Here is a 26,218-nt window from a genome sequence, read left to right as displayed (position 1 = left end):
CTGCACAACATCGCGATGCAGAGGGGAGATGACCTGTTGCAGGAGGCGGAGGGAGAAGCTAGTGGCAGTGGTGCCAGCACAGAGGAGGAGGAGGAGGAGGAGGAGGAGGAGGAGGAGGAGGACGCTGGCGGAGTGGCGGGCGCAGCACGCAGACACGACCCAGGTGCTGGTGATGTCCAGGAGGCGGCACGACGGACCCGGCAAGGACGGCGGGCACGCGATGCCATGGTGGCAGCACGGTTCACGCATCGCATGTGACGTCCCCGATGAACACCAAACCACCACCTGCATCGCTAGTCATGCAGAGGGTCACCACACAACTGCCACCACCAAACCCCCCCCCCCTCAGTGTACACTGCTCCACTTCGACATGACGCTTATCACTGGGTCCAGACGGAATGGCACAACATTGATGGCTGTGTCAGCGGGTGTGATCAGTGCCATGTGGAATGATGACAGCCCGCTCTGCGAAGAGCTGTGAGCTCAGAATCGTTAGAGAGAGTCTGACCCATGGCAATAGCTGAACCATCCACCTTGGTGGCCGCTGAGTTCGTCACTGACACTCCATCACGTGCCCGCGTGGGCTAGCTGTGGGAGGGGGGTAGGGGCAGGGACTGCACACCCGGCACCGAGGTTTCACCACCCGCCACCCCCAGCGACACTCGGTCACCATCACGATTCCTGTGGCTGTGGAACAATCACACGGTATTACAAGTAAGGTGGAACAGTGTGTTTAATATTAACAATTATTTACAGGTGCCCTACCCCTACAACTAAACTGTGCCCTTCACCCGTGCCAACTTACTCAGTGTCTATCTTAGTTGCCTTACGGGCCCTACCACTACGTCTAAGTGAATCCCCAGATGATACAGCAGGAGTGGAGGAGGATTGCTGCGAATCGCCCCCCTCGACTCGTTTCTCCTTGGCCAAGCGTTTCCTGGGGCGACCCGGCCTTGATGGGCCAGGCTGCTCTGCGGGCGTCTCGGGTGACATTGTGCCACCCTGCTCTGCCTGCTGCCCACCCGATGCACCAGGGATGGGACGGGGGGAGGCCGAGAATTCCGGGACGTCCCGTGATGGAGTTAATGGGACGGGCCCCGAAACCTCCTCCTCCCTCGGGGAGCCCGGTGGCCCCCGGGCCTCACTTTGGGACAGAGGTGCGAGCGGGGAGGTTCCCCGTCGCACCACCGACACCTGGCGCTGCCAGTCCTGGAGGCCTGCAACGGTATCCACCAGGATCCGAAGGTTTGCAGAGACGGAGTCCAGGGAGTTAGACATTCCCGCCAGGGACTGTGCGATCTCAACCTGATTGTGCACGACGCCATCCAGCACATGTGTCAGGCGGTTGATGCTCTCGGCGACTGACTGCTGCGACTGGCCAATGACCTGCTGAGACTCGGCCATGGCCCGCAGGGCGCCGGCAATGTCGGTTTGGCTCTGGCACATTGCTGCCTGTGAGAGGGCAACCCTGTCCAGGGCCGAGGATGACGCGTGCACATTAATCCCAACGTCTTGCATAACCTGACCCATTGCCTCCACCGCGGATGCCACCCGTGCGGTGTCGGACTGGGTCTCTGCCATGAGCGGCACCACTCCCTGCTCTTGGACGCGGATCGACTCCTCTAACAGCGTCTGCAGAGTCTGGAAGGAAGCCCTCATCCCGTCATTGTTTCCCTGGGTTTCCTGAGGCATCGGCTGTGCGGGTGGGTTGAGAAACTCCAGGAACTCCGAAAACGTCTGGGAGCCAGCTGCATCCTGGGCCTGGTCTGGCCTCCGCGAGTCCGGGCCCTCTGTTGCTCCGACCTCCACCTGCTGTACCTGCTCATCTGTGATGTGCCAACCAGACTGTGCCCCAGGAGACTCATCACTAAATAGGCCCGCCGGGGTGTGTATCTCTGGGATGATGGAAGTGGTGGGAGAAAGCAGTGCCGCAAGCCCGACGCTCTCAATGGTTAGGTCCTCGTCCAGGGTGTGGGGCCGCTCAGCGACAGGAGGGTTGTCCCTGGCCATTTCTGGTGGTGGTGGTGGACCTCGAACCCTCTGTGCGTCCTGGTCCGCAGATTGGGTTGGGGCAGATAGGGCTGCCCGCTGATCGGGCACCCTCTGTTGTGAGGCCCCGGGTGAGGTGGCGGCAGATTCGTGTCTCCGTCTGCAGCCAGATGGCCCTGGTCGTTCGGCATCACGTCCTAGGGAAGAGAATGAGACGGGTTATTTCGATTTGCTCGGCAGGCCGCTGGACGGTCCCAGTGGGCAGGGTGTGTGAAGGGACAGAGGATGGGGAGGTGTCCCAGTGGGCAGGGTGTGTGAAGGGACAGAGGATGGGGGGGGGGGGAGGGTGTTTGTCAGGGAGGTTTGTCTCACTTGCTGCAGTTCCGCCAACCTCGCATTGCGCGATATCGCGGGTGGCAGACCCCCCAACAAGGTCCAGTGCCCTCTGTTCAAAGGTGCTGAGGGGGTGCATGTTGGGCGAACCCCCTCCAGTCTTGTGCCGCTCACGGTGGTTATGACCGGCCTTGGCCTGTTGGGGGAGGAAACATAGGTAGATCATTACAAAACGGTAGGTCTCAGAAGTCCGTTCTGATACTGGCACAGTTTGGGGGGGGGGCAAGTTGTCATCAGATGATTGCATCTCTCCTCGGGGCCAGAGCGCTGGGTCTGTGACAACTTTGTGAACCACCCTCAAATAACTCTGCCCCAATCCCTCTCCCCCCCCCCCCCCCCCCCCCCCCCGGGCAGTTAAGGGGGAGGGATGGTTGTGACTAGGGGGCACCCTCATGGCACTTACCCTGGCAGACCTGGTGAGGTCATGTAGCTTCTTTCGGCACTGCTCTGCTGAGCGAGGGGTCTGCCCCACAGCACTGACGGCAGCAGCCACGTCACGCCAGGCCTGGCGTACCGTGCTGGCAGGTTGGCGATGCCCTCTCCGCGGGCGGATGATGCCCCTCCTCTGCTCCACGGCATCGAGCAGCGCCTCGACGTCTGCATCAATAAAGCGAGGTGCAGCTCGCCTAGGCTCCGACATCCTGCCCGACAGATTCTGTGGTCGCCCGCGCCTTTTTACGGCGTCGGGCGGCGTCACATGGGCGGGTTCGTGTCGTCGTCGCGTCCCGTCGTCATCACGCACGTAATTGACGCGGCCGCGCTGCTAGCCCATTTCCAGGAAGTGAATCGGTCGGGAAATGAAGCCTTCGCGACCGTCGTAAAACGGTCCCGATTTTTACGACCGTTTGCCGACTTTCCGCGGGTGCGGAGAATTTCGCCCCCGGTTTCTTTTCTCCTCACGGGTTTTTAAAAAAATTTTTAAACATGTGGATGTAAAAAAAAATGTTTTCTTTCAAGTGGGGATTTTGGTTTCTCGGTTCTCTTCTCATTTCTTTTTTTTCTTGGGCGGGAGGGCTCTTTTTTCTTTTCTTTCTTTTTTTCCTCTCTCTGGGGTTCCCCTTTTTTTCTTTCACTCGCTCTCCTTCCACAGCACCTTGAAACGATCACCCATTTTCTTTTTCAAATACTCGCAAAAACTCCCACCGCTCTCTTCCCCGAACGTGAAGAACACGGCAGACGAAAGAAGGAGAAATAAAATGACGGGGAAAGTACAGGCCAGAAGCCGCACAGGGACCAGATGTGGAAAGGGTCTGGTGTGGAGGCAATCGGACGAGCGGACCAATGCCCGGTGAAGCGGAGGGCAAGTCTAGTCAGAGCGAAAAGGGCAGAACAGCCAAGTTCAAAACCCTCCCTCACTGGGAGGGAACTGGACGGCAGCATTCCTCTCAGACGCAATGAAAGAGCACCGTCAAGACCAAAGTGACACTGGAAGAGGAGGTGGAGAGACTGGTCGCAAACGCAGGGTAACCTGAGTGGGAAGGTGACCAGGAAAATTGATCAAGGAGGCAGAACCTATGATGCACTATCAATTACTACAAAGACGAGACAAGTGAATAATCGAGGCTTTATTGAGCAAAGATGTGTGGCCTCCTGTAGCTGCTGCCAGAATGGGAGCAGCTCCAGGGAGCACACACATTTATACGCTACCTACTGGGCGGAGCCAGCAGGCAGGGATTTACCCATGTACTTCTAGTACAAGAGTACTACATCTAATACAGTTAGTGGTGACTACCACATTCACCCCCTGTTAAAAGAAGAGTCCGGCGGGGGTGGTGGAAAAATTTACAAGTTCAGTCAGAAATTTGCAAGTTCAGTCTGTCGGGGGCCTTGATCCTCCGCTGTGATCGCCTCGGTCCCGGTGGTGATGCGGGCACCGACTTGGGCACCTGTGACTCCGGGAGCATGTTGTCCTCGTCTTCTTCGTCCCCGAGTGGAACCAGTGGGAGGATGGATCCTCCTGGGACGGGGGCTGCGGTGGGGGGAGGGGGAGTGGCACAGGGGCAACCAGAGGGGGGGTGTCAGATGGTGGGCCGTGGGTGGGGATCCAGCGGGTGCCAGGTCCTGGAGGGAGATTGTGTCCTGGCGCCTGTCGGGGTGTGCCACGTAGGCGTACTGCGGGTTCGCTTGCAGTAGTTGGACTCTTTCAACTAACAGGTCGGACTTATGGGTCCGCACGTGTTTGCGAAGGAGGACGGGTCCAGGAGCTGCCAGCCACGTTGGGAGCGAGACCTCGGAGGTGGACTTCCCCGTGCCCGAAAGTGGCAGTCTTCGGGGTATCAGACCAGCCAGATCTCTTCATGGGGAGGAGGACGGACGCCCTTGCCTTTGCCTTCCTGATCACCCACCGTAGAATCCTGCTCGGTTGGCGATCAGCAGCACCACCTCAAGCTGCAGGCTGGCTGTCCAACCTATCGGAATTTCTCCAAATGGAGAAAATCAAATTCACCATCCGTGGGTCGGAAGAGGGCTTCCACAAAACATAGGAGTCATTCACCCGACTGTTCAGAGACTTGTTTATGGCCAAGACATAAATAAATAAATAAATAGCCATTAGCCAGGGAGAAAAGCCAGGACATGACAGAAAGAGGAAAGCGGGGTGGGGGGGGGGGGACCTGGGGTGGGTTTGGGGGGGTGGGGGGGGAGCAGTGTGAGGCAGCAAAACCCAGCAAGAAAAAATGGGTGGCAGCAGTGAAGAAGGGGGTAAGGGAGGGACGGGGCACAGGGAGAGAGGCGGGGGGGGGGGGGGGGGGGGGGGGGGGGTTGGGAGGATTGTACGCTGAGCCAGGTGGTGACAGACTGTAAATAGAGAAACCTAAGACAAAACCTTTGTGATTGTACAATAAATGAAAACAAACGGCAATGTATTTAATTTTGAAAATGCCAATAAAAAGATTTTTTAAATTATCTTTAAAAGTTATCATTCTCAATGGGGATTGTAATAAAACTGACATCTTCGGTAGAACATATGAATGGGAATGTGTGGTAAAACTGTAACAAATATGTAGATTTTCTTTAATTTAGAGATGTAATTATGTATATATTAAAAACATGTTGAGGTGTCTATCACAAGCATTAGCAATTGCATTCCATACCAGGAGATCAACTAAGATATCTGGCATCTTGTAGATATTGGTATGAACTGCAGGTTTACTTCAGAGTGCTGCATTTGCTGGTGATCCTGGAAGTTATTTTATAGACTTGCAGAAGGCATTTGGGCAAGTCCCTAATAAGGCACTGTGATTTAAGTTTGAAGTTCATGGAACTGAAGTCAAATTATTGACCAGGTTAGGAAATTGTTTGAGCAGGAACAGACAGAGAGTAGGGAAAGTGAGCAAGTACTCAATTGGTAATAAGAAATGAAAATGCTGGATAAACACAGTAGGTCCGGCAGAGTGTGTGGAGAGAAACAGGGTTAATGTTACGTGTCTATTTCTTAGTTCTGTAGAAGGGTCATTTAGATCTGAAATGTTAACTGTGCTTCTCTCTCCACAGATGCTGCCGGACCTGCTGCGTTTGTCCAGCAGTTTCTGTTCTGATTTCAGATTTCCAGCATCTGCAGTATTTTGCTTTTATTCTAATTGGCAGATTGTAACCAGTAATGTTTTCCAGGGAACATAGGAACATAGAAGCAGGAGCAGGCCATTCTGCCCATCGAGCATGCTCTGCCATTCAAACAGATCATAATTGATCATCTATCTATATGGCATTATTCCCCACTATCCACATATCCCTTGATATCATAAGTATCCATAAATATTGATTTCTGTCTTGAACATACTCAATGATTGAGCTTCCACAGCCCTCTGGGGTAGACAATTCCAAAAGATTCACCACCCTCTGAGTGGAGAAATTCCTCCTTATTTTGGCAAGTTCCTAATTGGCCTGTGGCACTGGTTCTGGGCTCACCACCAAGAGGAACATGCTATTTGCATCTACCCTGTTGCAACGTGTAAGAATTGTAAGTTTCAATGAGATCACCTATCATTCTTGGAAAGTCTAAGAGTATATAGGCCCAGTTTCTACAATCTCTCCTCATCAGACAATCCTGCCACCCCAGGGAATAGTCTGGTAATCCTTCACTGCACTCCTGCTACAGAAAGTATATCCTTCCTGTACACAAGACGCCAGATGCAGTCTCACGAAGGCTCTATACAATTTCAGCAAGACAACATGACTCCTCTACTCAAATCCCCTTGTGATGAAGGCCAACACTGGAATGTGGGCTGGGGTTTCAACAATTTTCCCGTACCAGCCTCCCCGAACAGGCGCCGGAATGTGGCGACTAGGGGCATTTTACAGTAACTTCATTGAAGCCTACTCGTGACAATAAGCGATTTTCATTTCATTGTATTTAGTAACAATGTCCATCGTCTTAAGTAGTTGGAAGGATGTAATCTCAAACCAGATTATTTGGTCATTATCACATTACCGGTTATGGGAACTTGCTGCACACCAATTGGCTACCTCATTACCTATTTTACAACAATGACTACACTTCAAAAGTACTTCATTGGCTGTAAAGTGGGTTTGGGATGTTCTGTGCATGGGAAGCCAGTATGTAATTGCAAGTAATTTTTTTCTTTAGAAAGCCACATGATAAATTTGCTGATGATACAAATATGGGCAGCATTGAAAGCAGTGTCGATGAAAGTGTGAAATTATGGAGAGGTATTGAGAGATTAATTGAATGTGTAAACACTAGTAAATAGATTTTGATGTCGGCATATGTGAGGTTATTGAGTTTGGTCCTGGAAAGAAAAGAACAGGATGTTTTTGAAATGTTGAACAGCTGTACTGTTGTCAGTCCGGGCATAATGCCTCATGAAGAAAATATTAGTTTTGGAGGGAGTTTGGTATAGGTTTACTATAATGACAATTGGACTCGGTAGATAAATTACAAGATAAATTACCCTACAGGTAGGGAATATACAGTGAATGGTAGAACCCTCCAGAGTATTGACAGTCAGAGAGATATAGGTGCACAGGTCCACAGGTCACTGAAAGGGGCAACACAGTGGAGAAGGTAGTCAAGAAGGCATACAGCATGCTTGCCTTCATTGGCCATGGCATTGAGTATAAAAATTGGCAGGTCATGTTGCAGCTGTGTAGAACCTTAGTGAGGCCACACTTGGAGTATAGTGTTCAATTCTGGTCACCACACTATCAGAAGGATGTGGGGGCTTCAGAGAGGGTGCAGAAGAGATTTACCAGGATGCTGCCTGCTATGGAGGGTATTAGCTATGAGGAGAGGTTGAATAAACTTGGTTTGTTCTCACTGGAACGAAGGAGGTTGAGGGGCGACCTAATAGAGGTCTACAAAATTATGAGGGGCGTAGACAGAATGGATAGACATTTTCCCAGGGTAGAGGGGTCAATTACTAGGAGGCATATATTTAAGGTGCGAGGGCAAAGTTTAGAGTAGATGTACGAGGCAAGTTTTTTTACACAGAGGGTAGTGGGGGCCTGGAACTCGCTGCTGGAGGAGGTGGTGGAAGCAGGGCGATAGTGACGTTTAAGGGGCATCTTGACAAATACATGAATAGGATGGGAATAGAGGGATACGGATCCCGGAAGTGTAGAAGATTTTAGTTTAGACGGGCAGAATGGTCGACACAGGCTTGGAGGGCCTGTTCCTGTGCTGTACTTTTCTTTGTTCTTTGGTCTTTGAGTGAGTATACAAACCAGGGTTCCAGTGTCAGGAACTTAGACGGTTAAGGGATAATTTTATAAACGCTTTCAAGGTATTAAGTGGAACAGATAGGGTAGATAGAAACCATTTCCACTGGCTGGAAGTTGAGGGGTGGGATTCTCCTGCCTCCCAGCCTCGTGTTCCCCGGCAGTGGGAGGCGGCTCGTCGTTTGCTGGCGGTGGAATTCTCTACTCCTGCCCCTGTCAATGGGATTTCCCATTGAAAATCATGGGTGTGGGTGCGCTGCTGGCGGACCCAGACAATGCTGCTGCCAGCGAATGGCCGGAGAATTTGGATCTTGAGAGTGCACATGAAACTGACCAAAAGAAAGGACATCAAGAGAAATCTGACTTTTTTCCAGAAGCTGGGAGGCTTAGAAGAGTGTTGTGGAGAATGTTTTCCTTCTAAAAGAAAAGAAGTGAAACAGTTTAGAAGGGTGTCCATAAGAGGAGCTGGAGGTTCCCACCGAAACGCCAGAAGCACAGGAAAACACAGACAGAGAGAGAGAAAGACAGCAGTTGGAGAAAACAGTTTTGACAGTCTTAAAGTGGTAATGCAACATTAGTTGTACAACATTAATGCAACAACCACCAGAAGGTACAAAGGACAAGGGATAGGAAAGTCAGAGAAGACCCCAGATAGGGGGCAACTTTAAAAAGGCTAAGCAATGGATGACCTCAGAGAAGGTAGTGAAAACCTGAAGGAAGAGGTAACACTGCAGCTCAGAGGGAGTAATAGGCCTCCAAGAGAAAGGCAACGGTGGTAGGCGGTAAAAGAAACCCTGGAGAGGATGGCCCAGTGGTCGACATCAATGGGGGAGCGGGGGACCATGGGAAGAATCCAGGGAAGGGGGCAACAGAAGACTTTAAAGGATTAAATGAAGAGCTGAAGACAACAAGACTCAATTTCATTCTGTCCCTTTGTACCGTAATGAGAAGTTCCGTGGAGGTTTTGGCAATGAACTGCACGTAAACAATAAAGCTGTAATCAGTCAGAAATATAACACGCCACAGCAGAAGGAGAAGCTAAAGTGAAGAGAAAAGAATAGGGTAAACTTATCTGAAAACTGCAGCAAGTAGGAAATTAGTTAAAAGTATGAGATCCTGGTCTAAACGAGAGGCATCTCAGCTACATCAAAGTCACTATGCCAAAGATTAAAGGGTATGCAAAACTGGCTAGGAAATCTATCAAAGTGAGAAATTGGAGAACATTCACCAGCCAGTGGTTGAGGAACTAGAGTTAAAGCCAGAAAAAAAGGACAAGCAGAACCCAACACAGAGGGCATAGAATAGAACTCAAGTAGAACCAAGGAAATCCCATTGTAATGGAAGCTATGGGTGAGAGAACTGCTCGTCAAAGTGAAACACATCAAAGACATGATCCATAGCACTCATGTAGGACACCCTGTATTATCTACTGCAAGAGTCATTCAAAGCTCATGAAAAATAAAGTTGATCAGTTAAAATAGGATTTGTCTAAGATGGAATCCGAATTCCTTGCATTAAAAACCAAGCTTGCAACATTAAAGAATCAAAATTCTGACTAGAAACAACACATTGAGGTTCTCAAAGAATCACTTACTGCTAAGGAACAGAGAGCTGCCATACTTCAAACAGAGGATACCAAGATTGCCTCACCAGAGGGAAATATTAGGAGTTCAGAATATAAAATTCCAAAGCTGAAGATCAATGGAGCTTTGAGTATGGAAGACCAGGAAGAGCAGCTTAAGCAGATGTGAGTTTACAAGAGCCATTATTGGGATTGGGAATTCTTTGGAGATTCATTCGAATGATCAACTACCTGTTGTGTGGAAAGTGCAGATGAGTTTGAGAAATGGACATTTTGCAGAAGCAGAAACTGTCTGGCATTTGAGGGTGCTGCAAAGGACATAGCAGTGGATGAACACAAAGGAAGAACACAATGTTGGGACAAGTTAGCAATTCATGATAATTTCGAGCGGCATGTTAGCACAGTGGTTAGCACTGTTGCTTCACAGCGCCAGGGACCTGGGTTCGATTCCCAGCTTGGGCCACTGTGTGTGCGGAGTTTGCACGTTCTTCCCGTGTCTGCGTGGGTTTCCTCTGGGTGCTCCGGTTTCCTCGCACAAGTCCCAAAAGACGTGCTTGTTGGGTGAATTGGACATTCTAAATTCTCCCTCTGTGTACCCGAACAGGCGCCGGGATGTGGCGACGAGGGGATTTTCACAATAACTTCATTGCCGTGTTAATGTAAGCCTATTTGTGACACTAATAAAGATTATTATTATTAGAATACAATAAACAGAACAAGAAGAAGGAAGAAATGTTGAATGTAGAAAAGAACGTGACAATGATCCGAAACCACATCATAAGAAAGGAGAGATTGTTATCAAATGTTTTAAGGGTGAATGTTGGATTCACTTTTAAAGAGTCTCAACGATGGATAAACTGAATGGATTGCAGAAGCAGAGCAAGGGGCTGGAGAATGGTTGCGATTCCTTTCGCCAAGGGAGGGATTTAAATTCCTGGAACATTGGAACAGGATCTGCGGGAGGTGTAATCTGTACAAATCGGATGGTCTGCACCTGGGCAGGACTGGAACCAATGTCCTAGGGGGAGTGCTTGCTAGTGCTTTGGGGAGGATTTAAACGAATATGGTAGGGGGATGGGAACCGATGCAGGAAGTCGGAGGGAAGTAAGGTGGGGGCAGAAACAGTAGGCAGTAAAAGGAAAAGTGAAAGGCAGAGAAATCAAAGACAAAAATCAAAAAGAGTCACGTTACATCATAATTCAAAAGGGCAATAAATGTCAAGAAAACAAGCCTGAAGGCTCTGTGTCTCTACGTGAGGAGCATTTGTAATAAGGTTGATGAATTAACTGCACTGACAATAATTAACAGACATGATGTAATTGGGATCACGGAGACTTGGCTCCAGGATGACCAAGGATGGGAACTCAACTTCCAGGGGTATTCAATATTCAGGAAAGATAGAAGGAAAGAAAAGGGAGGTGGGGTAGCTTTGCTCGTTAAAGAGGAGATTAATGCAATAGTAGGAAGGACATTAGCCTGGACGATGTGGAATCTATATGGGTAGAGCTGCAGAACGCCAAAGAGCAAAAAAGGTTAGTGTGAGTTGTGTACAGATTAACAAACAGTCGTTGTGAGGTTAGGGATGGCATCAGACAGGAAATTAGAGATGTGTGCAGCAAGGGTACAGCAGTTATTATGGGTGACTTCAATCTGCATATTGATTGGGCTAATCAAACTGATAGTAATGTGATGGAGGAGGATTTCCTGGAATGTATCAGGGATGGTTTTCCTGACCGATATGTCGAGCAACCAACTAGCGAGTATGCCAACCTTGACTGTGTACTGTGCAATGAGAGAGGATTAATTAGCAATATTGTGGAGCGAGATCCTTTAGGGAAGAGCGACCATAATATGGTAGAATTCTTCATTGAGATGGAGAGTGACACAGTTAAGTCTGAGACTAGGGTCCAGAACTTAAAGAAAGCTAACTTTGATGGTATGAGATGTATATTGGCTAGGATAAGCTGGCAAAGGATACTTAGGGGTTGATGGTGGATAGGCAATGGCAGACATATAAAGAATACATGAATGAACTTCAACAATTGTACATCTCTGTCTGGTGCAAGAGTGAGACGGGGAAGGTGGCTCAACCATGGCTAACAAGGGAAATCAGGGATAGTGTTAAAGCCAAAGAGGAGGCATGTAAATTGGCCAAAAAAAGCAGCAAGCCTGAGGACTAGGAGAAATTAAAAATTCAGCAGAAGAGGACAAAGGGTTTAACTCTGAAGGGGACAATAGTATACAAGAGTAAGTTTTCAGAAAACATAAAAACGACTGGAAAATCTTCTATGGATATGTGAAGAGAAAAAGACTGGCAAAGCCAAATGTAGGTCCCTTACAGTTAGAATCAGATGAATTCATAATGGGCAACAAAGAGATGCCAGACCAGTTGAACAACTACTTTGGACCTGTCCACACTGAGGAAGACACAAATAACCTTCCGAAATACTGGTGTTAGAGGGTCTAGCATGAAGGAGGGACTGAAGGAAATCCTTATTAGTCAGGAAATTGTAATGGGAAAATTGATGGGATTAAAACCCAATAAAACCCAAAAACCCAACCCAGGGCCTGATGCTCTGCATCCCAGAGTACTTAAGGAAGTGGCCGTAGAAGTAGTGGATGCAATAGCGGGCAGCACGGTAGCACAAATGGATAGCACTGTGGCTTCACAGCACCAGGGTCCCAGGTTCAATTCCCTGCTGGGTCACTGTCTGTGTGGAGTCTGCATGTTCTCCCGTGTCTGCGTGGGTTTCCTCCGGGTGCTCTGGTTTCCTTCTATAGTCCAAAGACATGCAGGTTAGGTGGATTGGCCATGATAAATTGCCCTTAGTGACCAAAAAGGTTAGGAAGGGTTATTGGGTTCGGGGATAGGGTGGAAGTGAGGGCTTAAGTGGGTTGGTGCAGACTCGATGGGCCGAATGGCCTCCTTCTGCACTGTATGTTCTATGTTCTATTGGTGATCATTTTCCAGCATTTTATAGACTCTGGAAGAGTTCTAATGGATTGGAGGGTAGCTAATGTAACTCCACTTTAAAAAAAAGGAGGGACAGAGAAAATGGGGATTTATAGACCGGTTAGCCTGACACTAGTGGTGGGGAAATGCTGGAGTCAATTAGTAAGGATGAAATAACTGAGCATTTGGAAAGCAGGGGCAGGATCGGTCCAAGTCAGCATGGATTCACTAAAGGGAAATCATGCTTGACAAATCTTCTGGAATTTTTTGAGGATGTGACTGGTAGAGCGGACAAGGGTGAACCAGTGGATGTTTTATATCTGGACTTTCAAAAGGCTTTTGACAAGGTCCCACACAAGAGATTAGTGAGCAAAATTAAAGCTCATGGTGTTGGGGGTAATGTATTGGCATGGATAGCGAACTGGATGGCAGATAGGAAGCAGAGAGTGAGAATAAACGGGTCCTTTTCAGAGTGGCAGGCAGTGACTAGTGGTGTACCGGAGGGTTCAGTGCTGGGACCCCAGCTGTTCACAATGTATATTAATGATTAGGACAAAGGATGTGGTAGATTGAGGTGCCTGTCTCTTTAAGACAGCACAGCAGAAGTGGATCACCTGGCTGCTGGGACCAATGGGGACCGAGAACGGGTGATCACCCCAGATGGTAGAGTCCCCTCCCGGGCAGAATACATCAGGCAGCCATGTAGTAAAGATTTAAGTGCCAGACCAGCAGCATGTGCCAGTGCCCCTGCATCATTGTTTCTTGTTATTAATAAATTCTGTTTATTTGCATGAAGAACTTCTGCCTCCTCGTTGCCAGGCTCCCACACCTTAATAATGTGAAACACCACCCCCAATTATGGACACACCGCTGCCATGTTTTAACAGGTAATGAAGCTCACAATGTCTTGGGGAGGTGGGACACTTCACTAACAGTCACATCAGGCTTCCAAAGCGCACATAGGAACCTGATTTAAAATTATTGCTAGATTTCCCAAGGCCCAGGAAACCTGCAGTATGGGAGTTGCGAGTTAAGTTCCTTTTTATAGCAGTCATAGAACATAGAACGATACAGCGCAGTACAGGCCCTTCGGCCCACGATGTTGCACCGACATGGGAAGTCAAAAACTAAAGGCCATCTAACCTACACTATGCCATTATCATCCATATGCTTATCCAATAAACTTTTAAATGCCCTCAATGTTGGCGAGTTCACTACTGTTGCAGGTAGGGCATTCCACGGCCTCACCACTCTTTGCGTAAAAAACCTACCTCTGACGTCTGTCCTATATCTATTACCCCTCAATTTAAGGCTATGTCCCCTCATGCTAGCCACCTCCATCCGCGGGAGAAGGCTCTCACTGTCCACCCTATCTAACCCTCTGATCATTTTGTATGCCTCTATTAAGTCACCTCTTAACCTTCTTCTCTCTAACGAAAACAACCTCAAGTCCATCAGCCTTTCCTCATAAGATTTTCCCTCCATACCAGGCAACATCCTGGTAAATCTCCTCTGCACCCGTTCCAAATCTTCCACGTCCTTCCTATAATGAGGCGACCAGAACTGTATGCAATACTCCAAATGCAGCCGTACTAGAGTTTTGTACAGCTGCAACATGACCTCATGGCTCCGGAACTCAATCCCTCTACCAATAAAGGCCAACACACCATAGGCCTTCTTCACAACCCTATCAACCTGGGTGGCAACTTTCAGGGATCTATGTACATGGACACCGAGATCCCTCTGCTCATCCACACTGCTAAGAATTTTACCATTAGCCAAATATTCCGCATTCCTGTTATTCTTCCCAAAGTGAATCACCTCACACTTCTCCACATTAAACTCCATTTGCCACCTCTCAGCCCAGCTCTGCAGCTTATCTATGTCCCTCTGTAACCTGCAACATCCTTCCACACTGTCTACAACTCCACCGACTATAGTGTCGTCTGCAAATTTACTCACCCAACCTTCTGCGCCCTCCTCTAGGTCATTTATAAAAATGACAAACAGCAACGGCCCCAGAACAGATCCTTGTGGTACGCCACTCGTAACTGAACTCCATTCTGGAGTGCCAGGAGGAGGAGCAGTACATTGTCTGTAATCACCACCATTGCAATCGTAGACCTCCCCCCAACTCGCAAGAACCACTCACTATTCATCCCCCACCATGCTCCATGACAAGACTATCCCCCCACCCCAGCACCCCGCTCCTCTCCCCAACCCAATCCTCAATCTCTACCAGCCCATCTCCCAATTAATGGGGATCAGTCCCAAGGATTCCTGGTCACTAGGTCACAACTTGTCAGTCCTTGTTTTTCTCACCAACCAGGTTGTTAATTTAACCAGCGGCTGGGTGCGCAAAGGAATAACATGATATGTCCTACCGTTAAATCTAGCAGGATCTCCGTATCCCCAGACTCACTGGGTGGTTTGGCTACTTTCATCCACCCACACACTCTTCCTCACCATTTCGTACACATTAAGACCATCAACTCTCACTAACAGGTCTTCTGTGCATTCTCCCTTTTCAGGAATTATGAAATTTTACCCCGAGATCTCTTTACATCTATATTCTTCAACATCTTCCCATTGAATGTCCTCCTATTCCTTGGGTGGAGTTTAGCCAGCTTCCTCATTCCCTCATACACAGGCATTTATCAGAGCTCGAGTGAGGGACCCGATATCGAGGAGAGGGGAAGTCATTGAAAACCATTCCCCTGCCCTTGTTTCCGATGCCCTTCCGCACCCTCCCTCGCTGGCGACTACCTCGCTGTGACCCCCATCCTGCTCTACTTGGCTCTCTCCAGGGGTCCAGTGGCAATCATTGGTGAAAGCCACAGTATATCACTGACAGCAGCCACCATGCCTCGTTGCACAGCCAGCTCTGGAGAGCTCCCAGCCTCAAATTGGACAGCAGCTCTAAAGGCGGATTTCTGTCCTATTGAGGACTTAATCTGGAGGCCCATTGCTGTCCAGGAAAGTGCCTGATTACTTGGCAATTGCATCAGGCCTCTTGGAGCAAAATGACTCAGGATTCTCCTAACCAGTGTGGTGACTGGGCTTAGTTTTGAGCCTGGTTAAATTGGATAGCCTCAATTAAAGAACTGAAAAAAATTTTTAAAATCCTTTTTATAAATTTAGAGTACCCAATTATTTTTTTCCCAATTAAGGGGCAATTTAGCGTGGCCAAACCACCTATCCGGCACATCTTTGGGTTGTGGGGGGTGAAACCCACACAGACACCGGGAGAATTTGCAAACTCCACACGGACAGTGATCTGGGGCCAGGATTCGAACACCGGTCCTCAGCACTATAGGCAGCAGTGCTAACTACCATGCCGCCCAAGAGTCAAAGCCTCAAGCAGGCTGATTGGAATCCGGACTTAATAGACACAAAACACAACCCACAAACTAACTGCCAGAAACATGTCTGGGACACCCCCGTCATTCACCCATCAGGGACACCATTACACCCTATTGATTTGCACCGGTCTATTGTCAGATGCCAGATCAAGCCAGACTCTCGGGCACCCAGAGGTCCTGCTGTTACCTTATATGGCAACAGGTTTGCGGGGAGGCTGGTACGGGAATCGAACCGTGCTGCTGGCCTGCTTGGTCTGCTTTAAAAGCCAGCGATTAAAGTGAGCTAAACCAGCCCTGATGGTGACGATGGACCAGAGAGACTCAAGAATCAGACCCATGATTCAACCAAGCCCTCTTTGCAGGTAGTACATCTAAATCTTGGGTGTTTCTTGTATTTTTTGTGGGTTAATTTGAGGGATAATATTGTTGTTTAATAAAGTTGATTGAATATATACTTGTGTTTGTCCTTTGTTCTTGTTTTTACATGGGTAAAACCTTTGAATAAATAAACTGGTCAAAGTATCTGAATTGAGCAAATACAACAGCGGGTTCTCTAACCAGTTTTCTAACCAAGGGGTGCCGGGGGCAGGGAGATCCACTGTTGCCAATACCAAATTCAGCCCCTTGTTCCTCCTTCTATTTCATCACAGTTATCCCTTTAAATTGCATTTCATGATTTTGCTAACTGTCTTTATCTTCCTGACATCTTTTACAGTTCTCTTCAGTTTCCCAAGCTCTTTACCTTTGCATCATTTGCAAATGTTCAGATTGAAATCCATGTACAATCGTCTATATGTTTGGAAAACAAAAGTGTAACCAATACTGACCCTGGGTTTCACAACAGCCAACCCTTAGTCAGTCTGAGAAATACCCATTAACCTTATCATTTCTTTTCCTTTGTCAACCCAATTTATATCCAGATATCATTTTTGTACCAATTCTAAATTTTAAAGAAAGATCTCCCATCTCAATACTACCTTTTGTGACTACAGGAATGACTTGCACTGCTTCACAGTCATGAAGTACTGTAATCATTGGTGTAATATAGGAAACCACGACAATCAAATTGTGTAAACAATATTCCAAATGCAGAAGGAACTACATGACTAAATAATCTGAATTCACGGATAAATGTTGGGCAATCAACTGGGAAGACATATTCCTTTGTGTATCCAACCTGGCTCTCTGTCTACTAAGAGATTCATAAAAACTGGATGGCACTCCTAAATATTATTGTCTCCATGACAGTAGGGTAAGAAGCCTGAACCCTGGCATGGGCCACTTGTCACCCAGCACCTTGGCACTGCCAGCCTGGCACTCTGGTAGTGCCCCTGCCAGCCTGGAAGTGCCATCTGGGCACCTTGGAGGCACCAAGGTGGCACTGCTAAAGTGCTGGGTGGCAGTGCCAATGTGCCAGGCTGGCAGTGCCAAGGTACCTGGGTGTCAGCGTGAGTACCAGGGTACCACCCTGCCCAGAGTCCAAATACCCATGGGCCTCCGGAGTAGCCTGGGGGATCCCCCCCAGATGCCGTTATGCCTGGTCCACATTTGTGTGGACCAGTGCTAAACGGCATCATGGCAAGGTCTCCCAGGCATGAGCATTAGTGCCCAGGCCTCAGGAAAATTGGGCACCAACATTTTAAAATGAGCCAAATGACTAATATGTTAATATTAATCTGTTAATCTGGATCTCACCCAGTGAGGGTGAGTTCCAGATCGCGACGTCTCGTGAGATTTCGCTAGACCTGAAGAGGCATTCCGAGTATCAAAAATCTTGTGAGAAGCCTCTCATGAGATTTAACGGCCTCATTGCATCACCAAGTCGGGCACGGCGAGGCCATTAAATTGCACCTATTGTCTTTTTAACAGACTGTAATGGCGCAAAACATTTCCCAGTGAAATGGTGACAAGTCCAATATAACCGAACAAAACTGCACTGTGTTACAAACAACAAAGAAAAGTACAGCACAGGAACAAGCCCTTCGGCCCTCCAAGCCTGCGGCAACCATGCTGCCCGTCTAAAAGATAGTCTCCTACACCTCCGGGGTCCATATCCCTCTATTCCCATCCTATTCATGTATTTGTCAAGATGCCCCTTAAACAAGCTGAATACCAATACTGTCCATGCTGTATGTAACTGTAAAAAATGAGATTGTAATAAGGACTCACCTTTGAAATCCTGCTGACATTCTCTTGGACCACTGGTTGGATCTGGCAATTATCTTCACTTAGGATGACGTGAGCTGCAGCTGAGTGTTTCTGGACTAACTGAATGCCATCAAAATCATCTTCCTGCCTTAGACTGCACACTACCCCATCCTGGAGAGGAAAGGGAAACAGGTATCTTAATCCACAATCCCAAGACATGCAGGCAGAGCTTGACAACCCTTACTGTTGGGAATGCAGCTACAGATCACCAGAAAACATCCAGCAGTGTAACTATTCAGAGCATTTTGTCATGTCTGAATATCTGTAATACTGTCCCTCAGATATTTCATTTTTACAAACAGAAACATTGTCAGTCACATCTTCCCTGGGAAGCAAATACACAGTCTAACTGCGTAGTCTGATATCCTGCTCAGTTGACTTTCCTGTAAATGTTCAAGAGCAGTATATCACTCAAAACTCATGGGAAAAGTTGGCCAAACAACATTTTGGGGAGGGTAATGAACTGGAGCCCTTCAAAATAATTAATTGCTGTCAAAATGTGCCATCTGTCCAAGCAAATAGTCTGTGAAATATTTACTCTTATGCAATCCATATTTTGCTTCCTGCTCTGTCATTTGAGAAAAGTCACAGTATCCATGGGAATCAGTTATAGTTATTGTGAAAGTACTTTCTTGACATTCGTCCAGTCTCCTGCCTAAAATAACAGCGTCACAGCTCCAGGGCTGATTCACAACAGCCATCAGAATTGGAAGTGAAACCCTGAAACATGATAGGATTTTGAAATAATTACAATGGATTTCTCCTACCCCCCAGAACAGACGTTGGTCTGCTGGCATCCATTTTGCAGTCCAAGCCATTGTGGCAGGGGGCTATAGCTAGAGTTCAAGCTAATATGCCTGAGAGTTAAAATCGAACCTTGAAATACTGCGGCAAAAATCGCAGGCGATGATGCATCCTGACAATAGAAAGCAGAGGTGATGTAGAGGTGGGCAAAGGGCTTCAGGGTTCTGCTCTAAAAATAGGTGGAAGGTTGGCATTTCTGAGTCCTGCTGCAAATCTGGCCCATGCCCCCTTGCCCACCATCGAGTCCCAAGAAAATCCATCAATTTTGCTTCAAACTTTGAGTCAAAGAGCGCAATTCAACGTTAATTGGTCCGCTTAAAGAGGCCTCATGGGCTTCTCGCCGCAAATGAAAGCGCACTAGCTGATTCACCAGCACAGCACTCGCGGGCCCCCACTAACAAGGTCAAGCAACACTTCAGCTGCACTTGCTCCGCCAACTCCAGCCAGTTCGAAACAATGGCGCCGAGGACACTAGTCCCAAGGTTCAGGGACGCTGACCTGGGGAGGCTGCGAGACGCCATGGAGACCAGGAGAGATGTCCTGTTTCCCCCGAGGGTCCAGGAGGATCAGCCATGGGCAGCCAATGCTGCCTGGGATGAGGTGGCAGAGGCAGTGAGGTCAGGGAGTGTGACCAGGAGGACTGGCCTCTCGTGCAGGAAGAATGTCAATGACCCACATTGGGCAGCACGAGTGAGTTGACACCAATGACCCTCACCCTGTCTCCCCCCTCCAAGGCCTTTCTGCCACACACCCCTCTCTCTTTAACCCTCCTAATCCTTCCTCCATCCCAGCCCCACTTCAATCCCTCCAACCCTTCCTTCACTTCCCCCCTCCTACCATTGTGAACCTCGCGTGTGGCTAACAATGCCCATTCTGTGATTCCTCAGGAAAAGCTCTCCCACAATCATCTGGAGAGGGCCAGACTGGCGGAGGGGTGCCAGACATCAGGATCTTCACCACCTTGGGGAAGCGTGCCCTGGATATGACCGGTGTGGCCGAGGACAGAGTGGTCACCCACACAGAGGCTGACAGATACCGCAGAGGTGAAGAACCACTGTGCCCCACCTGGAGAACCTGCCAAACGTGAGTTGTTATTGCCATACTGACTGACCCATCCTTCCCACTGACCACATGTCCATTCTCCCGCAGGTCCTCCAGCCGACAGCGCCGACCCATCCCAGGGCAGCACCCCCGTCTGTCTCCCATGAGACCGCCTTGGAGGAGAACTCCAAGGATGGCATCATACTAGCCGCATCACAGCTGTCATCCCCAGCGCAGATACACGCAACTCGGTGAGGCATGTTAGTGGTCAGGCTTCTGGTGCACAATCTGGTCAACACCACACTGCTGCTGATGTACATCAGGTGGAGGCAGGAACCCCCAGGTGAGACAGCAGTCGGAGGTCTGCTGGATCCCAGGACCCAGCTGGTCCCAGCCTGACGGAAGAGGTCATCCCGCAGCTGATGGAGACATTAGTGTGCAGCCGGGACATTCAGAGGGGGATGTCAGCGACACTCCAACAGGTCCATAGCTGATTGGAGGAGTCCCAGAGACTACAAGCGCAGGAGATGTCGCTGGCAATGCATGGCACCAAGGCCAAAACTGCTAGGATGGCAGTCGCAGTAGAGAACCTGGTGCACCACGTCGGCACCATGAGTGAAGGTGTCCAAGGAGTCGCAGAGTTGGTGATGGCATGGCTGAGAGTCACTCAGTATGCTGACTTTGATGAGGTTCTGCAGGACATGTCCCGCTCTCAGATGGGAATGGCTGAAGCGTTACAGAGCTTGTCCCAGTTGCAGGTGGGCATTGCTTTTTTTTTGTTATAAATTTAGATTACCCAATTATTTTTTCCAATTAAGGGGCAATTTAGCGTGGCCAATCCACCTACTCTGCACATTTTTGGGTTGTGGGGGCGAAACCCACGCAGACACGGGGAGAATGTGCAAAATCCACAAGGACAGTGACCCAGAGCCGGGATTGAACCTGGGACCTCAGCGCCGTGAGGCGGTTGTGCTAACCACTAGGCCACCGTGCTGTCCTAGGTGGGCATTGCTGAGGTGCTGCAGAGCATGGCCCAATCACTGGGGAGCATCACCGTGGGTATCGACACAGCCGATTTTGGCTGCGGGAGCGGGCCGGTTGCATCGCAAACTGTTTCTATCTCTCCCACTATTCACCAGCCTCGTTTCCCTTGTATGAGAGCGTAACGAGTGCCAGAGAATCGCACTCAATATTTCACCCCAATTTTCAGTTTGTGTTTAAACTAACGTATCATTCAATGTTTGTGAGTTACGGTCCATGACTATCATACCCCAAGCACCCTGATTCATTAATTTAATACAACATTTCTGAGGTACATTTCTCTGGAGTTGTCTATTATAACTTTATTGGAATATCAGAGAAAGCCTCACAAACACAACACAACTGGGGAGAAACCTGATGGATAATCCACCCATTTGCATTTTTCCAGTTTTATAACATTTCCCTTTATGTCAGGGTTGGATAATGGAAATGTGGTGAAATGATCTGCATACCTGTCTGCCATTGGGGCAGAACACCGGCTTACCATTGGCCCTGGTCGCTCATGTGCCTCTCGACCGATTGGCCGATGAGGCTGAGTTAACCACGCCTCCATTAACTGAGGTATAAATGGACAAAACGCCCGGCGATCGTCCATTCCATTGTAGACGATCGCAGAGCTGTGTTCTAGTCTATTAAAGCCTGCTTTTGTAAAGCACACGTCTCGCGTACAATTGATGGCGCATCAATTTTATAGACGAAGACTTGAGATGGAGTTCCGGATCAAGCCCGGATGCCTCCGCTCAGCCCCCAAACTCCGAACGCTGCAGAACTTTTCCAACTCTGGCTAGACATGGTCCTCGAAAGGGTTCCTAGCATCTACAACCACCACCCCCCCCCCCCCCCCCCCCCCCGGCACATCAGGAAGTAAAATATTCTGGATATTCCCACGCACGAGCTGGCTCACTGCTCTCCAGAAGATACAACGCTGCTGGTAAGCATTCATTAAGTGAGGTACCAAATGGAGGTTGATGACTCACCTAGAGGGACAAAGGACGAATCCAAACAGTCAGCTCTAATGATGAGCAGCATTAGCCGGGATCTTGCCTGTTTGACCTTAGTCACGACATGGCAAATAGCATGGAAGCCAGGGAAAACTACATTTGATACAATTAACTGAAAAAATCTCTGGAGTGTTAAATTCATGGTGACATTTCAGCTACCAGCACAATCTGATTCATCAAGGTCTGCTGCTACTAGATTGGAGAGGATACAGAAAGGATTGAACAATGAACATCAATTCTTCACTTAAGAACCCATTTGAGCACCATAAATACAAAAGGCAATAAAATTCACAGTTGGAGACAAGTGCCTAAACAATCCTTTTAAAGGATTATTCTAAATCACAATTCATATATTAGCGATATGAAGGCAAGTGATTAATAACATTGACTAGTCACACTTGAATTGGAGAAACTGTTTCAATTTGATCACTGTTTATTATCAAAATCATGATGGTCCAAACATTTCCTCTTCACATCGGTCATTTTGATTACTCTTGTGTTAGTGTATTTATAGGGCTGTGGGAAGGCATGTTTCTATGCTATCTGCATACGCATTGACTTGTTTACAACAGTTCCACATTCCAAGAAATAGTTCTCGGTCCCAATTCTCACCATTTTGGAACTAGATTGAGGAGTAGAAGTTAGATTTTGTTGTGCCTGTCTTTCAAGAACAGTGAGGCACAATTTCGGGGCCCAATATCCTGCATTCTAAAGACGCCTGCAAAATACCGGACAAAGATTGGATCGGGCCATTTTCAGGCATCCCCGGTAGTCCCCTAAAACAAACATCAAAGACCTGGCCCTGAAGTTGCTGAGGTGCCAAGAGTTAAGTGAAGTCTGTCAGCACACGGAAAATGCAGAATAAAGCACAGCACATCGTCTGTGACTTTTTTTTAACACATCCCCCGCACTTTCAATTCTGGGTTTCCCAGCCATTTGATCAAGCAGCAGTGCACCCCCCCCCCCCCCCCCCCCCACCTCCCAGGGTTCAATTTTAAATCTCAGGTTTAAAGGGATATTCCAAACAAGAAATTTCATGGTTTTTGGAGTTGGGAGCAAAACAGAATGGAACAAATGACAGATTGAAGTTCATATATTCAAAGGCTGCTTGGTCCAAGAAGTGGTGCTGGAGGCTATAACTGGCCACAAAAAGACACTGTCCCAACTTGACGGGAGGAGACGAAGTCTGTCGGTAAAAAAAAGAAGCAATTTTGGAGATTTCAATCAGTTCCAGTAGCAGGAGCAAGATGTTGTACTCGTGAATTCAATGCAAAAAGTGATTTACTGCCCTAAGATGGGCAGAAAATGTGGAGCACAGGGACATATTCAATAAATTCCTGATGAATATATTGACCCAACCTCCTCACTTTTTCTATCTCAAGCTTAGCCGGCACATCACTCCCTCACATCATCTTAACTTGCCAACCGCATCCCTCTCGTCAGCCCTCACTCAGAGTCACTCATAACAAATACTTCCCTCCATCTAGGGTGCATGGGGACACAGTGGTACCACTGGTGCCTCACAGCGCCCAAGGGGCCCGATTCAATTCCAGCCTTGGGTGACTGTGTGGTGTTTGCATGTACTCCCCATGGCTGTGTGGGTTAACTCCAGGTGCCCCGATTTCTTGGCTCAGCATTTGACTGGGACCCGGTTGGGACCTGGGATCCAGCAGCCCTCTGACTGCTGTCTCGACTGGGGGTTCCTGCCTCCACCTGATGTGTATGAATAGCTGTCTGGTGCTCACCAGATTGTGCCCCAGAAGCCTGACCACTCACGTTTGACAGGTCATCTGGGTGTGGGTTCGTTGGATCCTCACATCCGCGACGTGCTCCTCTATGGTGGTCACGGCTCCGTCCACGCCCGCAACCTCCAGGGCCCATTCCTCCTGCTGCATGAGGACTCCGATATCTGTCACCCCACCATCCATTTGGGCCCTCTCCCGTCGATCATGGGCCAACTTCTTATGAAGGGACACAGAGGGGTCATCGTTGGCTGCACGTATTGGGGTGGGGTGGACTTGGGGGTTGGGGGAGGGAGCTTCAGGAAATGGGCCGTATGTGGGGGGGATGGTCGTATGAGGGGGATGGAGTGTGCGCGGAGGGTGGGGAGTATGGGGACGTGAGGCATATGGGGAGGATGGGGATTATGGGGGGGAGCATTGGGGGGAGATAGTTCGGCTGGGGGGTCAGGGTCAGATGCACAACTCACCGAGCACCTTCCTGCGGCACTGGTCCTCCTGGTCATGCTCCCTGAGCTGTCAGCTCTTGCCACTTCCTCCAAGGTGGCATTGACTGCCCTGTGGCTGACACTCCGTGACCTTCCAGGAACCGGGTATCGCGTCTGGCTTCTACCGCTCACAGTAGTCTGCCCAGATCAGCATCACTGAATCGTGGGGTTGGTTGTATAGGCGGCATGGCTGCGGGCTGAGTGCAGTTGGCTGTGCAGGAGCGGTTTGTCAGGGAGCTGGTGAGCTTGGCCCCGGTGAATCAGCTAGTGCGGGACCATGATTTACAGCGAGAAGTACCGTGGGCCTCGTCAAGTGGACCCATTAGCGTTTTAGCGATGATGGCCTTGCCGGGACTAGTGTCGGGAAGCTTGCGGCAGTTCCAGCTCGCTACCACACTGAGAAACCTTTTGGTTAAATCTCGCCCGTTGACTGCCCTTATCTTCAGTCAGAACACCACATACTGCCTCCTGTCCTGATGGCTGAGTCTTGACACTCTGGCTGTTGCATATGGAAAGGTGTCTCCACATTTGTCCCAACACCTGAACTGCATTTTCAGGAAGCTGAAGGCTTGTTTAATATCACATTGGGTCATTATAAGCCTTCCACTGTAGTGCTCCTCAGATACATTGGTTGGGTTCCCCATGGGTGTCATTAACCATGCTTTAAGTGGGAATCCCTGTTGTCTGAGCATCCAGCTATTAAATCTGTTTCAGTGCGTGAAGTAATTAGGAAGGGTGCACTACCGCAAGCCGGAAAGATCCTACTAACGGCCTGGAAATCTTGCTCATACCTGCATAAATATTTGTTTCTGGTTGCACACCAGTTGGTGCAGTGAAACCTCTTGTGCTTTCTAAACATTCCTGGGTGATTTGGGGATGCTGTAATTGCCACAAATGTGTAGTCGATGATATCCTGCACCTGTTGAAAGCCAGCCAGAGCCACAAACCTGAGTGCCAGCTCATTTTGACTGGCATCATCACTGACAAGATTGACATGATTGCCAGCTCTGGCAACCTGTCTTATGTATTGCTTGCTCACCAACTGTGAGATTCTGTAACTGTCTGTCATAGAGCCCTGGACGGAACCAGAGGCAAAGAGGCTGAAGTGGTGACTTCAGCAGCTGCTAAAGTATGGTGTCATTTCCAGTGCAGGTATGAATATGTGATAAATATTAAAGCTATATTTTAAAAGCAAACACTATAAAAGCTGCTACGGTTGCTGAAACATTACCATCTGACCATTTGGCATTTGAGTCTGCAGCCAATAGCTGGGTAAATATTACCAAAACCTCCAGACATTGGGGTATGCGGACAACTCATCTCCAAGTTTTACCAGGGGCATTGAAAGTCAATGGGTGTTAGACAGATGTGAAATAGATTCCATCCACTTTCATGCAATCTACTCTAACCCTCTCCTCAGGCTTACATTCAGGTAACTGCTACGAGACAAATGGGCTGTTCAAGTGCTTCACATAGAACATAGAAAAATACAGCACAGAACAGGCCCTTCGGCCCACGATGTTGTGCCAAACTTTTGTCCTAGGTTAAGAACAAATTAATCTACACCCCATCATTCTACCGTAATCCATGTACCTATCCAATAGCCGCTTGAAGGTCCCTAATGTTTCTGACTCAACTTCTTCCACAGGGTGTGCATTCAATGCCCCCACTACTCTCTGGATAAGAACCTACCTCTGACATCCCCCCTACATCTTCCACCATTCACCTTAATGGTTTGTTCCACCCGGGGGAAAAGTCTCTGACTGTCTACTCTTATCTATTCCCCTGATAATCTTATAAACCTCTATCAAGTCTCCCCTCATCCTTCTCCATTCTAATGAGAAAAGGCCTAGCACCCTCAACCTTTCCTCGTAAGACCTATTCTTCACGTGGGCTGATGATGGTGTATGAAAGGTGCTGGCAACTTGTGTTGTCAATGTT

The 26,218-nt window shown here is 48.6% G+C and overlaps 1 protein-coding gene across 2 annotated transcripts in view; it reads right to left on the bottom strand.

The window, feature by feature from the left end:
• rapgef5a (Rap guanine nucleotide exchange factor (GEF) 5a) overlaps positions 1–26,218 on the bottom strand; it is a 282,740-nt gene that overhangs the window by 170,060 nt on the left and 86,462 nt on the right. For both annotated transcript variants that reach the window (XM_038797428.1, XM_038797429.1), the window contains exon 9: positions 18,125–18,274. In XM_038797428.1, coding sequence (XP_038653356.1) covers positions 18,125–18,274 — 150 coding nt within the window. The remainder of the gene's footprint in view (positions 1–18,124; positions 18,275–26,218) is intronic.

Source organism: Scyliorhinus canicula, chromosome 5 (assembly GCF_902713615.1).
Source record: "Scyliorhinus canicula chromosome 5, sScyCan1.1, whole genome shotgun sequence".
Classification (NCBI taxonomy): Eukaryota; Metazoa; Chordata; class Chondrichthyes; order Carcharhiniformes; family Scyliorhinidae; genus Scyliorhinus; species Scyliorhinus canicula.
Note: the sequence above shows the minus strand (reverse complement) of the source record. Positions and strands in the feature narration are given on the sequence as shown.